This window comes from Colletotrichum godetiae (assembly GCF_030913485.1).
Source record: "Colletotrichum godetiae strain CBS 193.32 chromosome Unknown BDP55scaffold_73, whole genome shotgun sequence".
NCBI classification, from domain to species: domain Eukaryota; kingdom Fungi; phylum Ascomycota; class Sordariomycetes; order Glomerellales; family Glomerellaceae; genus Colletotrichum; species Colletotrichum godetiae.
The window spans coordinates 22,824-42,691 of record NW_026851321.1 but is presented as its reverse complement, the minus strand read 5'-3'; the positions used below and the strand labels follow the sequence as shown (position 1 = coordinate 42,691).

Below are 19,868 nucleotides of genomic sequence, written 5' to 3'. Positions count from 1 at the left end.
ATCCGCTCCAATGAGACGCCGAGGTCATCGTGAATAAGCCAACCAGAATCCCATCAACAACAGTGACTCACTCACAACCTCTCACAACATCTCACGATATATTATTGCACACAACGCGACTCATCACCACAATCTTACTCATCTCATCTCATCTCACTCATCTCATCTCATCTCACTCATCTCATCTCATCTCACCTCACACGTGTCATACCTTAACCTTATAACTCAAAACTATCAATGACCTCAAAATGCAACCCTCAACCCCTCTAATCCTTCCAAAATCTCATCCCGACCCTGCCAAATTCCAAACCCTCCTCAACCGCTACAAATCCTTCCGCCTCTCATCCCTCCTCCTCTCTCCATCCTGCTTCGGCTCAACCCACGCCCGCGAAGTAGTCTACCCCCCAGAAAAATGGATATCCCGCCTCACAGACCCGCTCGCGACAACGATAGTCATCTACAAGGACGCCTCTCCGGCCGGCATTCCCACAAGCGTTGACTCGGCTACGTCCACCGCCTCATCACCATTTCTCACCGATAAAAATTCGCTCCTAGACAACGCTCTCACCGCAGAATGGCTAGCAACACTAACGATAAACGGCCCCCTCGACCCGCAAACCCTCACAACATCCCTCCACCTGGATCCCACCCTCGTAGACTTTGGCCCAACTCACCAAACATCACCAGACGCCCCTCTAAAGCAATACGTCATAAACGGCATGTTCGTAATACCTACCGCCCGAGGAAAGCACCTAGGCACCAAACTCCTCGAATACGCCAAAGCCCACGTCGCAGCAAAAGTCCGAGCTCAGGGACAGAAGAAGGGAGGGGCGCGGATCTCACTCATCGTCGACTACGATAACGAACCCGCTCGCAAGACGTACGAGAGATCTGAATTTGAGGTAGTGCATCGGTATTGGTTTAAAGATTACCGTGTGGGACGAGAGTCGAGGACCGAGGCGGCGGTTATGGTGCTTGATCTCTAATAAGCATGCTCTTATGGTCGTAGACTCTCAGCCGCGGCATCACCAGGCTCTTTTTCTTCAGTCTAAAAAAGGCCTCGCCGTTCTGGCGAAGCGCTAGTGAGGCTGTGTTACATTACGGAGGTTCAGTGTCTTTTTTAGGCATGTTTTTCCTAAGGGAGGTGAAGTAACTCAATGAGCTCACTTCGGTCTTGCTTCCTTTCTCCTTATCATGAGGCCTACGGGGCAGGTGGTCAAGCGGATACGAAGGAGTCACTGCGCAGTTCCCAATATTGTTTTTAGTTTTTCGTTACAAGCATGATTTCGGTCAGAGTAGAATGTAGAAGGGCAGCTATCTACTACCGTCGATGGACACAAGGAGAATTATCTGTTCTAAAATGCGTATCATATCACAAATTCACTTCATCGGAGGCATTGATACTTTTAAGTTGAATATTATTGGTCAGACTTAGTCTTTCACAGCCTAAGCATGAGCGTCCCGCCTTCCGGTATCCATCATTACGATTCAAGCATTCCATCGTCCAGTCAAAAAACAAACCCCTTAGAACAGACGTTCAGCAATAGCCAAAACCTTTTGAGCCGTCTCCTCTCCCAACTCCCCCTCGAGCCAAGTAACCGCCTTCTCCTCCAGCATCTCCCAACTGTCCCGTTCCTTTGTGAGAACCTGACGCAGGAAAGCAATAACTACAGAGGTAGACATAACTCTCTCTTCATCAACATCAAGGCGGTATAAAGCTTCCTTAACCACCTCCAAAGTGATGCCAATGATGTCGAAGAGTTTCTTTGAAGAGTCCCAGCTGCCGTCAAAGTTCTGAAGCGATACTATGGTAGAGAACTTATCAGGAGGCGGTGGCACGATGCCGAAGCCCGGTGGCACAACGAAAGGGGAACTAATGCCCTTTTTGCACCTCTTCTTCATCGAAAGGTCAACAGTCGCAGCGACAGCAGGGACTGCAGCCGGGGAAGCTTCATTTTCCCAATCATCGTCAGATATCTCTCCATGGATGGACATGCATGTAGCTTCATCCATCTCCCGTTGGTATTGGTCAAGCAAAGCTGCATCAACCTGGGTCGTTGGAGGAGCAAGCGCGGCCGCTTGAACGATGGGAGGTTGTCCGTCAGACCACTGGGGAGGTGGGCTTGCGCTACCAAAGAGACCTCCGCTCTGGGGCTTGGGGGAGATGGAATTGGCAGCCTGGGGTTGACCAAACAATCCTCCATGAGACCCATTTCCACCAAAGAGTTGAGATCCTGTAGCTTCCTTACGGGCTGGGGCTGCACCGAATGAGCAGGAGCCAAAGAGACCACCAACATTTGGAGTAGACGACGGAGCAGGGGCTGTAGGGGCTGCGGGATGACCAAACAAGCCTCCGCCAGATCCACCAAAGAGCTGAATTCCTCCACCGGTGTGGCTTGCAGGAGACGGGGCTGCGCCAAAGGCACCAGTGCTAGGAGAACGAGAGCCAAAGAGACCACCGGCAGCTGAGGTAGACGACGGGGAATGGGCTGTGGGCTGGCCGAACAAGGATCCGCCGGGCTGGCCGGAGCCGAAGCTCCTAGGTGCTGCGCGCTGTTGCTGTTGCTGTTGCTGGCTGTTGGAAGAACCCAATCCGCCGAATAGACCTGAGCCAGTGAATGGGACATGAAGGTTCGACGAAGCCGTTGAGGATGGCATGCCGAAAGCTGATGCGACTGGTCCTTGTGGGATAGTGTTGGATCCGTCTTCATTCAAGTAGGAATCAAAGTCAAAATCGTTAAGCACATTACCACGAACAAGCGGATCAGCAAAAGCCATGGAACTAAAGTCTTCCATGCCTGTAGACCTTTTCTGGGATCTGGACACCATTCCTCCCCTAGCTTTTTTCATCACTGCATGACTCTGCCGAGTCAGATCTGGCTTGGATGTTCCAGATTTGGCTTGCTTTGGGTTGGCAGTACCAGTCTGCTCGATGTTTCGAGTGTTGTTCTGCTCAACCGCAACGAAGGAGCACCACTTGCCCCCAACCTGGAACTGGATACTAAGTCGGACGGCCTCTCGCTCGACCATGCTGGGGAAGCGGCCGGGATGTTGCGTTTGGAGAAGGTTGCCGTCTCTACCCTTTGCGTGATAGATCCACCCACAACCTTCTTCCAGTTCCTTGACAGCCTTGCGAGCAGCGAGCTGATGAATCGTCTTGGCCTTCTGATCAAGCACGGTGATGGGGATCCGGAGCTCCAAAGGACCCTGAGATGAAGTGCCACGCAGAACCAAGGATTCTGGGGTCTTGGATCTCAGCTCTCTGTCGGGGGAAAGCAGAAGATAGACGCTGGTACGGCTAAAAGGGAAGAGAGGCGGGATCTGGAAGGGAGCTTGAAGAATCTTGGGCGGCTTCACTGTCGGAATATGGGAGTACCGCTCTAGACCAGAGTTGTCGCCTCGAGGCTGAGCATCTTCCATATCAACATCATCATCTGCGCTGTTATCGAAGAGGGAAATCGGTTTCTCAGGTTCCTTGATGTCGGTAGTCTTCCCGCGAACCGCATCCTCGGGTTCGATGATATCAAAGTCGTCTTCAGGCTCCGTCTCAGACTCGGCATCGGCATATTTGACTTCGAGGGTATAGTCATTGACGTGAGGAGTGAGGGCTCCCTTTAGCATGCGGACGACTTTGCCAGACATCTTCTCATTCTCAGAGACAGACTGAGAGAAGCCGTTGCCGGCTCGAGCAAGGCCTTCGATGAGAGAGTGGCTAACGTCTTTGCCTACACCCAGGGTGAAGAGACGAATCGCGCCCTTGGACTCCTGAGTCATTCTATCCACCATGCCAAAGAGGCGACCTTGATCCCAAACCTCACCGTCAGTGAGGACGAAAGTCTCAAGGTCGAGATCGATGTGGCGTCGCTTGAAGGTCGTTTCAATGGGGTTGTAGATCTGGGTGCCTCCGTAGTTGGCGGAAAAGGTATCAATGTGTCGCATGGCAGTTTCCAAGGTGCTCTGGTCATACATGACAGACTTCGGGAACAGGAAATCATGCCTTGAACCGAAACTACAGATGTTGAACATGGAACCGACAGGCAAAGACTTCATGAAGATTCTGAGGGCATTTTTGAGATCCTCCATCTTATTACCCTCCATGGAACCAGAGCGATCGCAGATGAAGACGACTTCGGGCTTGGTGGCAGCAAGCTTGAACTTGGGCACAAGGGTGGCCATGAGGGCTTGCTGATGGGGAATAGTGGGGTGTGTCTCAAGGACAGCAACAGGGTTGGAGGTGTTTGTCGCAATGATCTGGATAATGAAGTCATTGTCTAGTTGAGCAGTGCCCAGGGAGAGGGTGGCACTCGCAAGCTGGAGGGATGGGGTGGCATTGGCGTTCATGGTGGAAGTTGAGCCGACAGAAACAGAAATGGGATGCGAAGGTGACTGAATAGACTTGATAACGCTTCCAGTTGGCACCTCGGCATCAACCACAATGCGGATTCCGTCCTTTGCAGAGACGTTTGTGGGCTTGGCCAGCAACTCGCCGGGGAATGCGCCATATCGTGGTGCAACGGAAGTGGGAATGGTGAACCTGATGCCGTCAACTTCGGCATCGTGCTTCAGCTCGCCAAGGTATTCGATATCGATTGCAATCTCGGCGCCAGCTGGGACGTTGCCGATGGTAGTGGTGAAGACATCGCTTGCGTCGGGGAGTTGCTCCAGGAGGCCGGCTGTCTGGCCCTTGGCAACGGCCTGGTTGTATGTGTTGCGGGCTGCGGTCTTCTCCTGGACTACGCCGCGAATGACACGATCATTGTTGATGGTGCAGGTAAAGGCAACTACGGAGACGCCATCATAGAGGGGGAAGGTGTAGCGAAGCTCGGGGGTGGGTTCTGTCGGTGAAGGGTTGATAAAGGTCTGGGTGAGGGTGGTCCGAGATGTCGATGCAATGATGCGAGCATGTACCGACTGGGAAAGTGTGGGAAGATATTGCCGCGTGGTTTGCAGATAGCGACGCGGATCGATGTAATAAAGACCGCAGATGTGAATGTGTGTAGACGGGACGGGCTGACAAAACAGGTTGTGTCCGGCAGTGGCGTGGGGTCGACCGAAGACCATATTGGAGATAGACTCGTCGGTTCGAATAAAATTGGTATGGCTGAAGATGGAGACCAGTAGGTATAGCTAGCCGTAGAGTGCAAAAGGTTGAGGTTGTCTTGTGCTGGCTGCTTGGGATGTCTCGCTCGTTGCGTTGTTGTCTGAAATGCCCCTAGTGGCTGTCGTTGTGCCCCGGGAATGTTCAGATGGATATGCGTCGAGAGATGGCGGTGATGAAAGTGGTGTAGAGTTGAGATGGAGCAAGAAGAGGAGAGACTGATACAGACCTGAGAACCTGAGGATTCTTATATGCATCCATCACCAAAGGCAGGACCGGTCGTTGGCGGCCGCTCCTTCTCGGTCGTTCGTCTACCGTCACCTAGCGCTGTCAAAGTACCTCGCCAAAGAGGCATAGCCGCACAGCACCTCTTCAGGCAATTGCAGGCAACAGCTCCCTGGCTCAAAAGGGCCAATCAGCGCTCGCTTTCAATTGAGAGATACGATCTGATTGGCCGAGGTGACCAGCTCCAAAGCTGCCTTTGGTAAGCAATCGTGACGCTAGCAGGGGTACAAGAGGATTTCCAGGGGTAGCTCTGCCCCATAATCGGCCGCCATCTCCACCTTTATCCGCCAGAACGTTGTGCGCCGCTGCGTATTTCGCCCAGGCTGACTTTCCACCACCAAGAGAAGCCAATCAGACCTCTTATCTACGATCTGCTTTGTAATGGGCCTACATTCTTTCAACTTCATCTTTCCCTCTCTTGTCGACCTTTCTTCCCATCGACGACATTGATTCGCCAATGGCTTTCGTCTAGCTGCTCAGGCTCCCAGTTAAGCATAAACCCGTGTGGTTGCCTGACAGGTGGAGCACAGAATGACTCACCCAGCGCATTGGTGAGTCTTCCAGCTTGCTTCTGACGTTCAGCAACACAGCCAAGAAAGACATGACGCTTCTCGGGACTCTTGGTAAGTGCCTTATCTTCATTCAGGCACCATTGTCAGTCATTGACTCATTCTATGCTAACTAAGGTATCATAATCGTTACACCACATCCCGAATCTCAACCGCCAAATCCCAAGATATGCCTCTCCAACTCCCCAAAGTCGCCCAGATCTTGCCCCGTTAGAGCTAGATCCTGGTTATGATAGATCAAATTCCAATTGAACGCATCTTCGGGCAACAAATCCGTCATCCCCTCTGCCTGGTCAAACGCTTGCGCATCGTCGGCTCCAGCGGGCTGCATCCAAAGATACGAAATATCGTTCCACAGACTCGAGTCGAGCAGACTTCGCGATCCCAACTGGCTCGCCCTGCTACTCCCCGAAGGCGTCAAGCCCCCTCTCTCGACTGATCCCCGCATCATCGACATATCTCGGAAGCTCTGCTGACGTGCTCTGACATCTTCGCCAGCACCTTTATCCGACGACGACGTAGACACTACCATCGTCGCGGGAGACTGCTTCTCAACCGCGGCTTCCGATCTAGTCGCCGCCGCGGGGTGCGAACGGAACTCGCTCGGGCTGTTCTTCGGAATGTCCAGAAACGTCGACAGATGGTCACGCATCCGTCGCACTTCTCTGGCGCGCTGGAGCGCGAACTCGTTGCCGCGGCCCACCAGGTGGTCGAGAATCTCCAACGCTTCTGATAATCCCGGGCTGGGTGCTAATTTCTGGCTTTCGTCACACGTCGAGTCGATTGTCATTGTCAAGATCATAATAAAGGCCGCCGAGAAGATTGCGTCCAGATCGAAGAATCCGAAGGATGCTATGGCGCAGTCTTGGTCAGTCACGATTCGACAAAGAGCCCCTGGATGGGGCACTGTTCCAGACGTACTCAGGATGTTCCTCTTCCTTAACAATACCAGAACCTCCAAAAGCCGACGGGCTGCTTCTGAACACGTTCGGCTTAGTCGTCCGAGTGGCGAGGACCCCAAGCTCAGACTGTCTCCGCTTTCTTCGTCAAATATGAGTTTCGAGACGTGGAGCATCACAGGTCGTATCGTCAGGAGAATCGCCTATCCAGGTCATTAGCGATGTCGAGGCACAGTGCAGCAGAAACAGTCTACCTGGTATAGCATCATGTGAAGATATGCCGAGGTTCTTAAAGAGACGTCGCCTTCCATGGACGGCATATCAGACAGCTTGGGCGAGAATTCGCCCGGGATCTCCTTGGCGATCCAGTACAGCGACTGCACAATTTCTTGCACGTTTGGGACGAATGTCTCTTCCGGATGGTTCCCTGGTCCATAGATGGCTAGAGACACGATGATCAGCAACGTCCCTATTCTTTGGTTGACTCTGACCTCTTACTTGATAGGATCCTTCCGGTGACTCTTGCGATTTTGATATTGGTTCTTAGCGGCAGCGCTGGCGGAAATCCCGGCGAGTCCGTCGGCATGTCAATTTCAATAACGTCGTCCAGAATCCCAGCAGGGTTGCCAGTTGCTGCTGCAAGTCGTCTGCACATCATGTCAGCTCATACCTCGTCTACACCTCAGCAGCCCGGTCCTCACCTCTCCTGCATATACACGGTCCACCAGAGACGGTTCAGATGGACCTTCTCCGACTGCAACAAGTGCTGTGTCCCAGACTTGCGATGGTACCCATGCGTCGTCGCCAGTCGAAGAGCTGAGCTGATCTACGCAGTTTAGCTGTTAGCAGCCCCGCACCGAGTCCAAGGGCACAGGAAGAACTCACATAGAGATACGCCTCCTCCTTACGATTCGCATTCTGCAAATACACCGCTGCCAAGGCATGAATCTCAATTCCTAACTTGCCCAACCCATACAGCTCACTCAAGCTCGGCAACCGGGCCTGTACATGTGCAAACATGCTAGCCCCAGGAACAGGCAAGCCCCCGCCCTTCTCCTCCCCGTCGAAGCCGCCCGAGAAAAGCTTCCCAATGGCAAATACGAGCAGCATCTCGAGGTACCATGGCATTTGCGCCTGCGATATGGCCTGCGAGTTATCACCCAGATTGGCATAGAAGAAAGCAAGGCGGTCCGAGAATTCACGCGTGTCGATGTGGTGCTGCGTGTACCCGATGAAAAAGGTCATACTCTCGAAGAGGCGGCGAGCTTCGTCTTCTGAGGGGAGGGTGATACCTCCAGCACTGGTGCCGCCATCGTCGGAGGGTTTGAGAGTCGTTGTCTGGGAGAGGGAGCGGGCGGGGGGTTGCATCGGCTCTCGACGGCCTAGACGGGGATGCTCTAGAAGATTTTGGAGGCGTGAGCCGAATGTGTGACTGGAGCTCAATGATGAGTCGGCCGCGATGGCTGATTGAGATCTGTCAACATCGGTACTAACGCGTTTCCAACAAGTGTTAGACTTACCAGAGCTCGGGGACGATGCGACGTGGTTTCCAATACCTCCAGATGGTGGGTTGGTCGGTGTCGGAGAGGTGAGTTGATCCAGTGCTAATCCGAGCAGAGTGGAAGCGGCATTCACCTGCGTCGCGTTATCCGTGGGCGTCTGCCCCGTAGCCCTCGTTGGTGGCCGATCTGGCGATCCTGCTTGGGCGGTTTGTACTCTGACAGCATCATTGTCTCGTGCTGGAACATTGTCAATAGGTTTGGCGCAATAAATGTGGCAGGCATCACTTACATAGCGTCGGCCCGAGGCTGAAACCTTGGCCTTCATACCGGGCGAGCCTCTCTTGGAGATCCTGGATTCTCCTATCAAGTTCGTCAGCACACCTACGTACACGTGCATACAAGTACACATAGAGTATCAACGAACTCACGTAACAGAATATACCCGCTTCTTACCGGGCTCCGGGAACTGGCACTCCAGATCTCGCTTGGTGCAATACGTGCACGGCGCTTCGCCGGAACACTTCACCTTCTTCCGTCTGCACGTCAGACAACTGCCATTCACCAAAGTCGTCAGTGACCCAAGGTTGACAACTCAATGCACGCAAGGGGAACCGATCGAAAGAATGGGTCTCAACGTTCCAGGCTCTCTCAGAGTGGTGCTCCCGAAGTGATCGAGACCGCGTGCGCGGACGTGACGGGGGTTGGAAGGGTCTCGGAGACTCACGCCGAAATGGTCTTGGCCGCTTCACGGCTCACACCGTGCCTGCTGCTCATTGACAGGCGCCGCGGCGATGCATGAGATCCCGAGTCCATCATTTGCAATGGTTATTCACCAAAATTCCGACAGCGCGTTGTATGGAATTCTGATCGAATTGTCTTCTGCCTGCAGTTGTTGTCCCCGAAGTCCTTGGGGATGTCTTGCAAGTGAGGGGAGATACGCAAGGGAGATAAGGACGCCGCCGCCGAACTTCGGAGCGGGGAAGTGCCGGCGCTAAAGCCCCTTAGGCTTATCGCTTTATCGCTGCTATCAATAGAAGCACTTCGTTCGCATGCCCGGAGTCGCAAGCTTGATGGGTATCACAGGGCTCGTCTCAGAATTGATAGTTGAGGTATGAATTAAAACGCGATAGCACAGATTGATGAGATTCTTACACTCTCCTGACGAGAAAGCTCTAACCATTGACCATGTCTGGTACGATCCGAATCGAAGAGAGTTGGTTTCAATCATTGCCACTCCTTCGATCCTCCATTCGAGCCAACGATAGAAGCGTCCCCTTCAACATGGCCAAATAAAGCAAGCCATCGGCAATAATCAAAGCAATAGCTAAAGGAGCTGGCATTGCAAGAGAATGAACTATTGGTGTCGCATACCCTCACGGACACGCAGCGCTTTAAATACAAAATCAATGGCCAATTTCGCGGGGCCGAGATGCCGAGGGGACCATCCGGAACCTTGCCTAATCGGGTAATCGACCGAACCGAAACATGCGCGCCAGCAATGAACCTCTCCCTCTTCAACTGCCTCAAGTATGGTGAGATGGACCCATTGGACAACAGATTGCCTTCCAACTTTCCAAGCATTTGGGAGCGGAAAGAGGGAAAGAAGCCATGACCAAACTTTAGTCGTTTGCTTGTGCATCGAGTCGCTCTGAGGTTCTCCTGGCGAGTATCTTTTGGAACTAAGACGACGAGGAAACTCTCAGACAAGTTCATGACTGATGAAGCCACATTCATTAGCCTCAGTGATTCTAGACGTGAGGACCATGTTGGTATCCGATTTGCACAGCGTATGCTGCATTGCATCAGTCGAAAAGCCAAGCACTCAGATCCGCCAACAATCGACACCTCTCTCCTCGACCATCCTCCCACTTATCCCCATCAACAATCTTCAACACGGCTTCCAGCGGTGAATTCTCGGCATCGCCGGGAGTATAGCTAGTAATGTTCAAACTAACCATGCCATCAAATGAAGTCACCTTACCAACCGGCACTCCACCAGTCATATTCGCATTCAACATATTGGCAACTCCTCTCCCACCCTCTTTCCACGCCGGCCACACGGTCGCGTTGCCTCCGCCCTCGCCAAGAACTAATTCCTCCCCGCGAGTAATAAACTGCCCCCAAGCATTCTGCAGCGCCCGCCGCAAAGGCATCGTCACCGCCGTACCAGGCGTATCAACCGGCGCAAGCAACACATCAAAATCCGACCCCGAACCAACATCGACGCCGTGGTACGCAGGCGGCACACTATACTGATACCGCCACGCTTTCGCCCCCTCCTTGGCGGCGTACGCATTGGCAAGCCAGTGCGAGGGGCACACAAACGTCGCCTCGGCGTAGAAGTTGTTGGCAGCCTGCTGCCAGCCCGTTGCGTAGTCCGATACCGTAGTCGCGTACGGCGACTCAAGGCCGTTGGTGCTGAACCCGGGGTCCGTATTATTCGCATCCCTCGAATTGGCAGTAAGAAAAGCCTCATGCTTCTGCGCGTAGGTCGCGAGCACCTCGGAAACATTGCCCGCCGAGAGCGCGGGGAAGTTACTCTCCACAAACGAGACAAAATGTGCCTGGGTAGTAATGTTCTGCCACGTGAAGTACGGTCCTTCATCCGCGACGTTGCTGGTGAGTACTCTACGCCCGTTGACGCCTGCTTTCCCTTGTGAGAGCTCCTGCGCGAGGGTCTCTCTGACGAGTTTGCCGTCGAGGACGGGCCGCCATTCCCATTGGCCGTAGCGGCCTTGGGTACTTACCCAGTCACTTGCGTTCTGGAGTGTGAGGGAGTCTGCTTTCTGGAGGCAGGAGAGGAGGGATGGCGAGGTGGTGTTTGTGGAGCAGCCTATGCGCTCTGCTAGGCTTTTGTATGCCCTCGTCGGTCTGGCGCCGTCGTGTTTCCTGTCAGATATCTAAGTCAGTACTACACCTCCATCCATATCATCATCCTTTAAGAACAGGGGTCAAAACGTACGGCAGAGTAGTCAAGTACGGACTACTCGCAATAACACCATCAAACAGCCCAACAGCCTCATCACTTGCAGCCAATAATAACGCCCCTCCCGCACCAGCAGACTGGCCCGCGACAGTCACCTTTCTCGGGTCGCCGCCAAACTTGCTCACATGCGTCTTCACCCACCGTAATGCGTGAACCACGTCCCACAACCCGGCATTCGCCACTCCTCCGCCCTTGACGAGCTCCTCTGAGGAAAGGAACCCAAACGCCCCGAGACGGTACTGGATCACAACTGCCACGTAGGTGTTGTTATTCGTCGTGATTTGCGAGGAAAAGTCAAAGGAGGAAGCTGAGTCTAGGCTATAGCCGCCGCCGTGAATCCATACCACCACAGGAAAGGGGTTGGGCTGTGATGTTGCGCCGGCGGGGGCGAAGACATTTAAAAAGAGGCAGTCCTCGTCGCCGGCGAAGGCAAAGCTTTGCAGGGAGGCTTCTTCGGCTGCGGTTTTGGGATACTGGAGGGAGCGACGAGCCCATGGGCATCGCGGCGGGTTCGCTGTGGCTGGGGTCAGGCTGTCGTTGTTTGAGTTGGTGCCGCTGGATGTTGGTTCTTGGGGGAGTTTCCAGCGGAGGTCGCCTGTTGGAGGGGCTGCATAGCGGATTCTAGGATGAGGTAAGATCATGGAGGTTGATATGGATGGGTTATGTCTGAAAGTGCTTACCCTCTGAATATATTGAGATTCGAGGTTGAGTTGAATGTGCCTTGATATTTCGCATACTTCAGGTCAACAATGGGACCTTCGGCAGCGGAAGCCGCGGTCGCCAATAGAGGCACGGCGAGTTGAATGAGTGAATGAAGCCGCATCGTCGCAGCCACTCTCATGAGTTTCGGCTAGATAGCGACTGAATATCCCGATGATGTGTGTCTCAAGTGGGATATCACCACCTCAACGGAAGATGAGACGATGAAAAAGCGACACGGCGAAGGCTACCACAGCTCCGGAAACAACTGGTGAGGCAGGCAATCGAAGTTTTACCCCAACTACCGGCGAGTTCGGGTAAATCCATGATGATGGACGTGGGGAACACGCAATAGAGTTTGAGTAGCTCATCAAACGCACTACAACCCCGGCCAGGATGTGAACAACTCAAATCCGCCCGAATCTTGTGTTTACCTGTCGTTAATTCCGCCTTACTTTGTATTGGGCGGGGAAAGAAATAATACGGCAATTAATTGCGAATGTCCGTACTCCTTATGGATAGCTCCGTTATGGGTCTCGGGTGGCGGGGGCTATGTTGCTATATCGAGCTCTTAACACGCGTAGGCAGCGGAAGGACTAACATAAGGAAAAACATCGTCATATTCCGTATTACATCAGAGTAGTTAGTTAACTTTGCCGCTCGGTCGCATAGGTCGGCGGTGGCTTATATTAAAACAGGTACGCGTACGTACTATGAGAAGAGAAATTAATACTGACAAGGTGTTGGTTGGTATGTGTAAAACCTCAACCTGAATCCTTGAGAGTGAACTTGGGCATGGGACTGGTAAGAAGTATGAAGGTTTATCTCACCCGGAATATAGCAGAAGCAAGCTGAAATGCAAGTGAATGAATGATGCTAGATTATCCTTGTAAAAGACCTAATGACTCATGACAATCCCTTCCAATCCATCAACATACCCTGTGTCTATGATACCGCAACTCCATGCTTAGTGCCAAGTGTATCTGTGTTCCCAACCTCAAGTACCCGTACCATCCACATTCCTATCCCATGTCATACAAAGGAAACCCCGTGCAAAGTGTCTGATAACACTCCTTGTTACGCAGCTTCTAGATAATCACCCTGAGCAGTCTAAGAACTAGCACCAGGCGACGAGGGAATAGGCTGAGGCCGTCCCTGGCTTGCGCTCTTGCGGGTATCAAACATTCTCGATACCCGGTTCTGGTGCAACGTATGAGCCGTCTCGTGGATCTTGTTCAGATCATAGTGACGGATCATGAAGCTCGCAAAGAAGGCAATCACAGCCAGCGAGACATAAACACCGTGCACGCCCTTGAAGCCGAAAGCATACGACTCCAAGACAGCATCCTTGAAGGTACCGTCGGGCAAGCCCTTGATGACGAGAAGGTACTCCTCGGCCCGCTGAGCGATGTCCTGAGCGATGCCCTTGCGCTCGAGCTTCAGAGCCATGACGTTCTGGAACGTGGTGGATCCTACGTTGACGCCAATGGCACAGCCGAGCATGCGGAGGAAGAGGTACATGGCCGCGGCGTGACCCGAGTTCTCGGGCTCGACGATGGCGCCCGTGACGAATGTCTGGGCGTTGAGAACGAAGCCATGGCCGATACCGCCTATGGCGAGGGTGACGATGTGCACGGGCAGGGAAGTGTCCACGTCCCAGTAGATGAGGAGGCCGGAAGCAATTGACATGAGGGCCCAACCGATCCAGATGGACCAGCGGTACGCGTTGAAGCGGGAGACGAGGATGCCAGAGATGATGGAGCCGGGGAGAAGGAGAAGGGTGACGGGTAGCATGGCCACACCGGCCATGGTTGAGCTGTACTGCGAGACGGACAGGAAGTAGAATGGGATGTAGTACAATTGGCCATAAAGCTGTGAAAGGTTAGCCAATGATCATCGGAAAAGTGTTCGTGTATTGTACGTACAATGAACCCCTGGAGGAGGCCGAGGACGTAGACGGTGATGGCGCTACGGTCGGTGAATAGAATCTTCTTCAAGAACGGGTATCTCGCATAGCTGTGCTCGTAGAACAGAGTCACAGTCAAACCAGCAGCGCCAATGAAGACGGGCACCAGGGTCTGCGCGCTGCGCCAGGGGAAGTCGTTGCCACCCCAGGAAATACCGACAAGGAATGTCACCATGGAGCCGATGAACAGAAAACCTCCAAGCCAGTCGACACGCTTGAGCTTCTCGCTGAAGGTAGCCGTAGGTGGCTTCAAGGTCAAGAGAATAGGGATGGCCAGCAGAGAGTAGCCGCAGATGGGGAAGTTCAGGTAAAAGATCCATCTCCAGGTGGTGTGCTCGGCAACAGCGCCACCGATGATGGGGCCGGTGAGGGAGCCGATAGCCCACGCCATTTGGCTAGAGATGGTGTCAGTGGTAGTTCCATACGCGGAACAGATCGTTACTCACATGATACCGTAATACTTGGGGCGATGGCGGAGTGGCACAATGTCGGTAAAGACAACCAAGCTGAGCACATACATGCCGCCGGCACCGATACCTTGTATGACACGACCGCCGAGAAGCAGCCCGATGCCATTTGAAACGCAGCAAAGAATGGTTCCAACAGTGAAGAATGCCAAGCTGCCAATGAGGATGATGGGACGGCCAAAGATGTCACTCAGGGAAGCCAAGAACGGCATCGCGACCGCGCAAGATATCAGGTAGGACGTGCCAACCCAGAAAGCTTGCGTAGATGTTCCACCAATATCTTGAATGATGGACTGCGCAAGAGAAGCAAATTAGCACCGTCCTGCCAGATATACCGTGGTCATTAAAGCCAACTTACACTCAGAGACGTAACAATCACGTTCGCATCCAAGGCAATGACGAACGACATGATGGATAACGTCGTGATGATAACCATCTGATGCTTGGAAGGCTTCCATTCTGGGATGCTGTCGGACTCGTCGATGAGCATGGGATCGGAGATTCCTCGCTGATCATGTTCCTTCGGCTCTTTGATGGCGGTATACGAAGCCGCGGCCGGATCGTATGCCGTCGAAGAGTACGTCGACGTCGAGAGGACGCTGTCATGTTGCTGTCGGTAAGCCATCTTGGGCAGTCGTGCTCAAGACCAATGCCGCACAAAACTTGCAAAGAATATCGAGAGAGTTGGCAAGCTGAAGACGAAGGAAACAGACAAATGAGGACTACAGGCGCTCGCCCTTCTTTAGTATCTTGGGCAGCACATGCCCAGTCGGTGCTTGCTTCGCATCCCAAGGTGGCAACCAAGCTCAAGGCCCGAATTGCCGTGCGCTGGCATCTGCATCCCACATTGGCGAGGTACATAACGGCTTACGCCCCACCGCAGACTGCAGAATCTTGAGCCTCAAAGGGTATCACAGTTCGGGCCACAAAGGGCAGTCGGGTCCTCGGGGCGAGTTGTGGGCCACCGTCGCCGGGCTGCGAGCCTGATTGCCTGCGGCTCGGCGAGTACTTTACTGTCGTTTACACTCGTCGCTTTCTTGTTTCATTGGTTGTCGCCGCGTTCATCAGTGCAGAATAACGCCCTTTGACACCACATGGACAGCCCAGGGCTGAAACTGATATGGGAGGCGGTAGCTGTGGGTGTGAGAGGATGTACCGCTAGTTCTGGTACGGGTGATCAAAGAGTTTGAAATCCTGGTTCCAAGGCCTCGGACCCTGGCCACTGAGCGTCTGGATCCTGGAGATTGGATTGCTCGGAGGCTTTGATAAGATTAAGCTGATATCTTTACGAATAACCGTTGAGAAGCTGTACCCACGTCACCCGCAGCTTGCTTTGTCTTCAGATGTTGTTGAATATCTCTTAGAGTGCTGACAGTGACACCGTCGTACCCTTGTCGAGAAGCATGGTGCTTCTTCCGTGGCGTGGCGGCCATCCTAATCCATGCTACTCTTTTCAGGCCCACCAGTGTAAGCGCGATATTGCACCTGGAAACCAGGATCTGGCCTCGAAGGGCGGAAAGGTGCTAGCCCGGGTAGAGATGTCGTACCCGTACCCGACATACGGGACCCGTGCGTGCCTCGTTGGTGCATATTGGTTTTAAGCTATCAAGTGGCGGTGCTTCATCGCGAACTGTCTTGTCGGAATGTCGGCCTAGACTGTTGTTCTTTTGTCTCTGATATCAGACGATCGGGCCGGGATCTCGAACAGACATTCTTGGAACATACCAGCCGCATGGGATTACCGGCAAAGGTGAGAACTGATGGCATGTGCCTTTTCATCAAATGTGGCTTGGACCATGGACGGCGGATGACTGAAAAGAGCGGGCGGTCGCTTCCATGCGCCTATTCGATGACAACATGGCTGCCTAGATGTGGATGAGATTTTGGGTCGATGCGGGTAAGTTGTACAAAGATAAATGAGGGTGTTTGGCTCTGTTGGTTGGTAAATACTGTTACTAGCGGGCGCCTGTCAAGCGGAAGAGGCGGTCAGCTTGCAGGTTGATGTGCGGCCCAATTCTTTCAGTCAAACTACGCTTCGTCCATTTCTGGCGATTCGCAAACGTGTTTGCTGACTGTGGATGCCCGACCATATCGTCTCACGTCACTGATATTCAGAAACGAAACACAGCCACTGGTACTGCTTGAGCGAGAGGATCCTGCAGAAAGTCCTACTTTCCCCGGTCGCCAGTCGTTCGAGCGTGCGCGCGGCAACATGCACCATTAGCCTTTGATAGCCATACGTACGATGTTGATCTGATGTTCGGGCGCCCGGACACTAGTCGAGGTTTAGCGCTGTCAGAGGCGGGCTTTATATTCGACTGCCGATGCATGACTTCTGACCTGTCGAGTGAGAGAGCTGTGGTTTCTTTTATCCCATGATTTGATGTTTTCCCCCGGACTGACGATGTCTCCCAGTCCAAATGTAATGATCGATGTGAGTAAGTCAGTAAAACGACCCATGCATCTTATCATTATTGATGGTGGGTAAAAAGCCGTTGGGTAGAAGCTCAGGGCCACAGACAAAGATGATTCCAAGGCCGGTGCGCAAAGCTTGGCAAATGGCATCTTCAGATGAAAAGCAACGCCATGCCAGTGCGTGCAGACAGGTTTCACTGCGGATTGGGGTGAGCGACAGTGGGGCCGGCGAGTACGAGGCGCAGTTTGGTATTCATTGTAGTCGCCGAATGGCGCTGGGAGTGCAGGTATTTTCATTCAGGATAAGTCGGAAAGCAACCGAATACTACGCAGCAGAATTCTCAACTCTAGCCGAACCATTCTTTTCCCCTTCCGAGGCTGAGTTGGTCCAGTGGCGGAATTGTCGTGCCGGCAGCCTCAGCTCAAACATGCGATCGATTTCGGCCGGCGTTCGTCCCTTCATCTCAGGTACCACGAAGAAGGCAATGACAAGCCCGAGGGCACAAAGACCAGCAAACACGAAACCGGTCTTGGCTTTAAGGTTGCCTTTGTCGGGATTGAAAATGTATGGCAGCACAAATCCAAAGATGGAGTTGTTTGCTCCCGCGGTAAACCAACCGATAGCTTGGGCTTTGGACCGCAAATGCAGCGCTGAGGTTTCGGCACCGACAACGTGTGAGGCCGGCCAAACTCCCAGACCCGCCACGATAACTACCGCTATCAGGGTCATTGATGTGTACCTGTGACAGTCAATTAGGATGGTTCTCACGACCACGGGGTTGCTGTAAACGTACCATGGTATCACTGGACCTGACCAGCAACCCGCAATTCCCATGGCGGTCCATATTATCGACAAGACGGATAGCGTGCTTAAGATGAGTCGCCTGCGTCCTACCCTCGAGAGAACCCACACACTCATGATGTTGGCAATCAAACCGCAAACGAGGCCGAGTATAAGAACGATGACGCTCAGGTTGGCCTTCATACCAACGACTTGCACAAAGTAACTCGACTTTGACAGCAACGTCAGACCAAAGACGTTTGGCAATGAGTTGGAGAACATGATGATCAAGGTGCGCCTGAGGTTGACACCGCGGAACGAATCAACGTAGGTCGCATTGGTCAGTCGCCTTTCATGCTCGATGTTGCGGCGGATGGTGTCGAGAGTGTCCTCAGGGTCGGCGCCTGCCGGGTCCAGCCTCGTTTGAGCCCGGTGAGCCTGGGAATTCTTGTTCCTCCGGATGAGATATGTCGGACTCTCGGGGATCAGCAACGCCATCAACAACGGAAGGGCAGAAAACGGCCATTGAGATGCAAAGCAAATGGTGTACCCATTGGCCAGGTTGAGGCACGCGAAGATGACAGCGGCACCAGTCAACTGGCCAAGAAGCGTGAAGATTGGGAAAAAGGCCAGGAGCGGTCCTCTAAGATTTGGCGGTAGAATCTCCGACATGTACGTCTGGGAAGTCGTCATGACCATGCCGATGGCCCCGCCTTGGAAGCCTTTACCAGCGAGGAATATGATGCGCCGGGTATGGATATCAGGAGAGAGGTTGGATATGAAGCAAACAGCAACACCAATGGCCGACAGGAAGGATCCCAACGCAAGCGACGCTCGCCGACCATATCTGTCTTGGAAGACACCTCCAATCAAAGAGCCAATCATGGAGCAGCCTGGGCTGACGAAGTTCCAGAGGCCGAGCCAAAGCGAAGGCAGAATCCACTTGCCATTAAGCTGTTGACCAAAGTCACGCCTTGAAAGGTTCTGTTAGCCCAACGTGTTGATGCCAAGGGCATGGAGCCGCAAATGGCAAGGAGGGAACTGACTGAAAGCTGGGCATTGCTGAGACTGTGCCGACAATGACATAGTCGTAACCGTACATCAGGATGGCGGAAGTCATGCCGATACAGAAGAGAACGACGCGACGCCACTTCTTGATTGACTGCCGAAGAGTGAGGTGGCCATGTTGGTTGGCCTCTGGTTCCGAATTATTCGTACTTGCTATGCTGTTCACGGCGTTTAAGCGGCCGACGTTCACGGACTTGACACTCATGTTGTACAGATGGCCAGTGGCATATCTCGTTGGCGGATCCGAGCGGTTGGGTGAGGCTTCGACGGTTTCTCGAGGCGTTGTGAAGTGCTTGTGATGGCTTGTCTTTGGTCCAAGGACTGCCGACAATGAAGTGGGTGTTGTAGTAAATGGAAAACCATCTGGAAGCTGAGGGGATGACAGCATTTTCATTCAAGAGGGTAGCACGCCTATTGCGCCCACGACGCTGGTCGAATACAAGCTAGGCTGGCATTCTGAGCTAGGCTGGCATTCTAAGCCGCTTCCAGATCTTGGCGACTCTGCTAGGTGTGATCCGCATGTGTCCAAGACATTCTCAGGTTGCATTGCACCACCGCCAAGAGCACGTATTTGCAACTCGAAGTCCGTGGCAGGAAAAATCCCCTTATGGGTGATGAAGACTGCCCAAGAACTTGAGGCGGATGAAATTGGCATGCTGGCACCCGCGTTGTTGAGCTGCACTAGGTGGGATTTCTTCTTTCGCCTGCGACACGCAGAGATGCCGAAGTGGAAGTAGAAACGAAACGGGACGAACCGGCCAGCTGATGGGAGGGGGGGATCGCCCTCTTTCCACCGTCCAGCACGTCGTTTGCGGGTCGTGTTTTCTTCCGCTTACTTTTGACGAGGTCGATGGCGATTACTTGATTTCGCTGGCTTAGGTGGACTAGCAAGCTGTTTATTGTCGGCTCGACTGCAAAGCTTTGCGCCAAAAGATCCGGCTCATTTAGAGTTGGACATTGGCATTTTGGCCTTTTGTTCTCCTCGCGGTAGCGCATCTAACTTCGGATCCGCAGATGGCGCATTCCCGCGATTCGGACGTTTGGTCACCTCGTAGGTGGCCGTAGCCCGTTGGCGACATAGGTAGGTCAGGTAATTATCCATCGATGTGGTAGACATGGAGATTTTGCAGAGC

At 53.2% G+C, this 19,868-nt stretch overlaps 6 protein-coding genes across 6 annotated transcripts; 1 reads left to right on the top strand and 5 right to left on the bottom strand.

The window, feature by feature from the left end:
* The first annotated feature begins 138 nt into the window (after window positions 1–138).
* Window positions 139–1,395, top strand: BDP55DRAFT_396984 (uncharacterized protein). The gene has a single exon (XM_060567247.1). The coding sequence runs from the start codon at window positions 249–251 to the stop codon at window positions 984–986; it is 738 nt and encodes a 245-aa protein (XP_060423205.1). The 5' UTR covers window positions 139–248; the 3' UTR covers window positions 987–1,395.
* On the bottom strand, window positions 1,360–5,346 carry BDP55DRAFT_682638 (von Willebrand factor type A domain-containing protein). The gene has a single exon (XM_060576277.1). The coding sequence runs from the start codon at window positions 5,059–5,061 to the stop codon at window positions 1,525–1,527; it is 3,537 nt and encodes a 1,178-aa protein (XP_060423204.1). The 5' UTR covers window positions 5,062–5,346; the 3' UTR covers window positions 1,360–1,524.
* Window positions 5,347–5,725: 379 nt separating this feature from the next.
* Window positions 5,726–9,432, bottom strand: BDP55DRAFT_682632 (uncharacterized protein). Its single transcript, XM_060576276.1, has 11 exons — window positions 9,078–9,432; window positions 8,782–8,904; window positions 8,643–8,713; window positions 8,372–8,590; window positions 7,737–8,314; window positions 7,553–7,677; window positions 7,350–7,498; window positions 7,106–7,293; window positions 6,874–7,054; window positions 6,066–6,804; window positions 5,726–6,002 (listed from the first exon to the last, which is right to left on the bottom strand). The coding sequence occupies exons 1-10, from the start codon at window positions 9,167–9,169 to the stop codon at window positions 6,101–6,103; spliced, it is 2,430 nt and encodes an 809-aa protein (XP_060423203.1). The 5' UTR covers window positions 9,170–9,432; the 3' UTR covers window positions 5,726–6,002; window positions 6,066–6,100.
* A 306-nt stretch (window positions 9,433–9,738) lies between these two features.
* BDP55DRAFT_621826 (carboxylesterase) lies at window positions 9,739–12,162 on the bottom strand (the record flags this gene model as incomplete). Its single annotated transcript, XM_060571354.1, is given in 4 exon segments — window positions 9,739–11,242; window positions 11,316–11,774; window positions 11,814–12,005; window positions 12,020–12,162. The coding sequence occupies 4 exon segments, from the start codon at window positions 12,160–12,162 to the stop codon at window positions 10,156–10,158; spliced, it is 1,881 nt and encodes a 626-aa protein (XP_060423202.1). The 3' UTR covers window positions 9,739–10,155.
* A 986-nt stretch (window positions 12,163–13,148) lies between these two features.
* On the bottom strand, window positions 13,149–15,096 carry BDP55DRAFT_565092 (major facilitator superfamily transporter; the record flags this gene model as incomplete). The annotated part of the gene is made up of 4 exons (XM_060570392.1): window positions 13,149–13,910; window positions 13,964–14,399; window positions 14,451–14,764; window positions 14,830–15,096. The coding sequence occupies 4 exons, from the start codon at window positions 15,094–15,096 to the stop codon at window positions 13,149–13,151; spliced, it is 1,779 nt and encodes a 592-aa protein (XP_060423201.1).
* Window positions 15,097–17,211: 2,115 nt separating this feature from the next.
* BDP55DRAFT_565072 (general substrate transporter) lies at window positions 17,212–18,940 on the bottom strand (the record flags this gene model as incomplete). The annotated part of the gene is made up of 3 exons (XM_060570388.1): window positions 17,212–17,626; window positions 17,681–18,640; window positions 18,714–18,940. The coding sequence occupies 3 exons, from the start codon at window positions 18,938–18,940 to the stop codon at window positions 17,212–17,214; spliced, it is 1,602 nt and encodes a 533-aa protein (XP_060423200.1).
* Window positions 18,941–19,868: the final 928 nt, after the last annotated feature.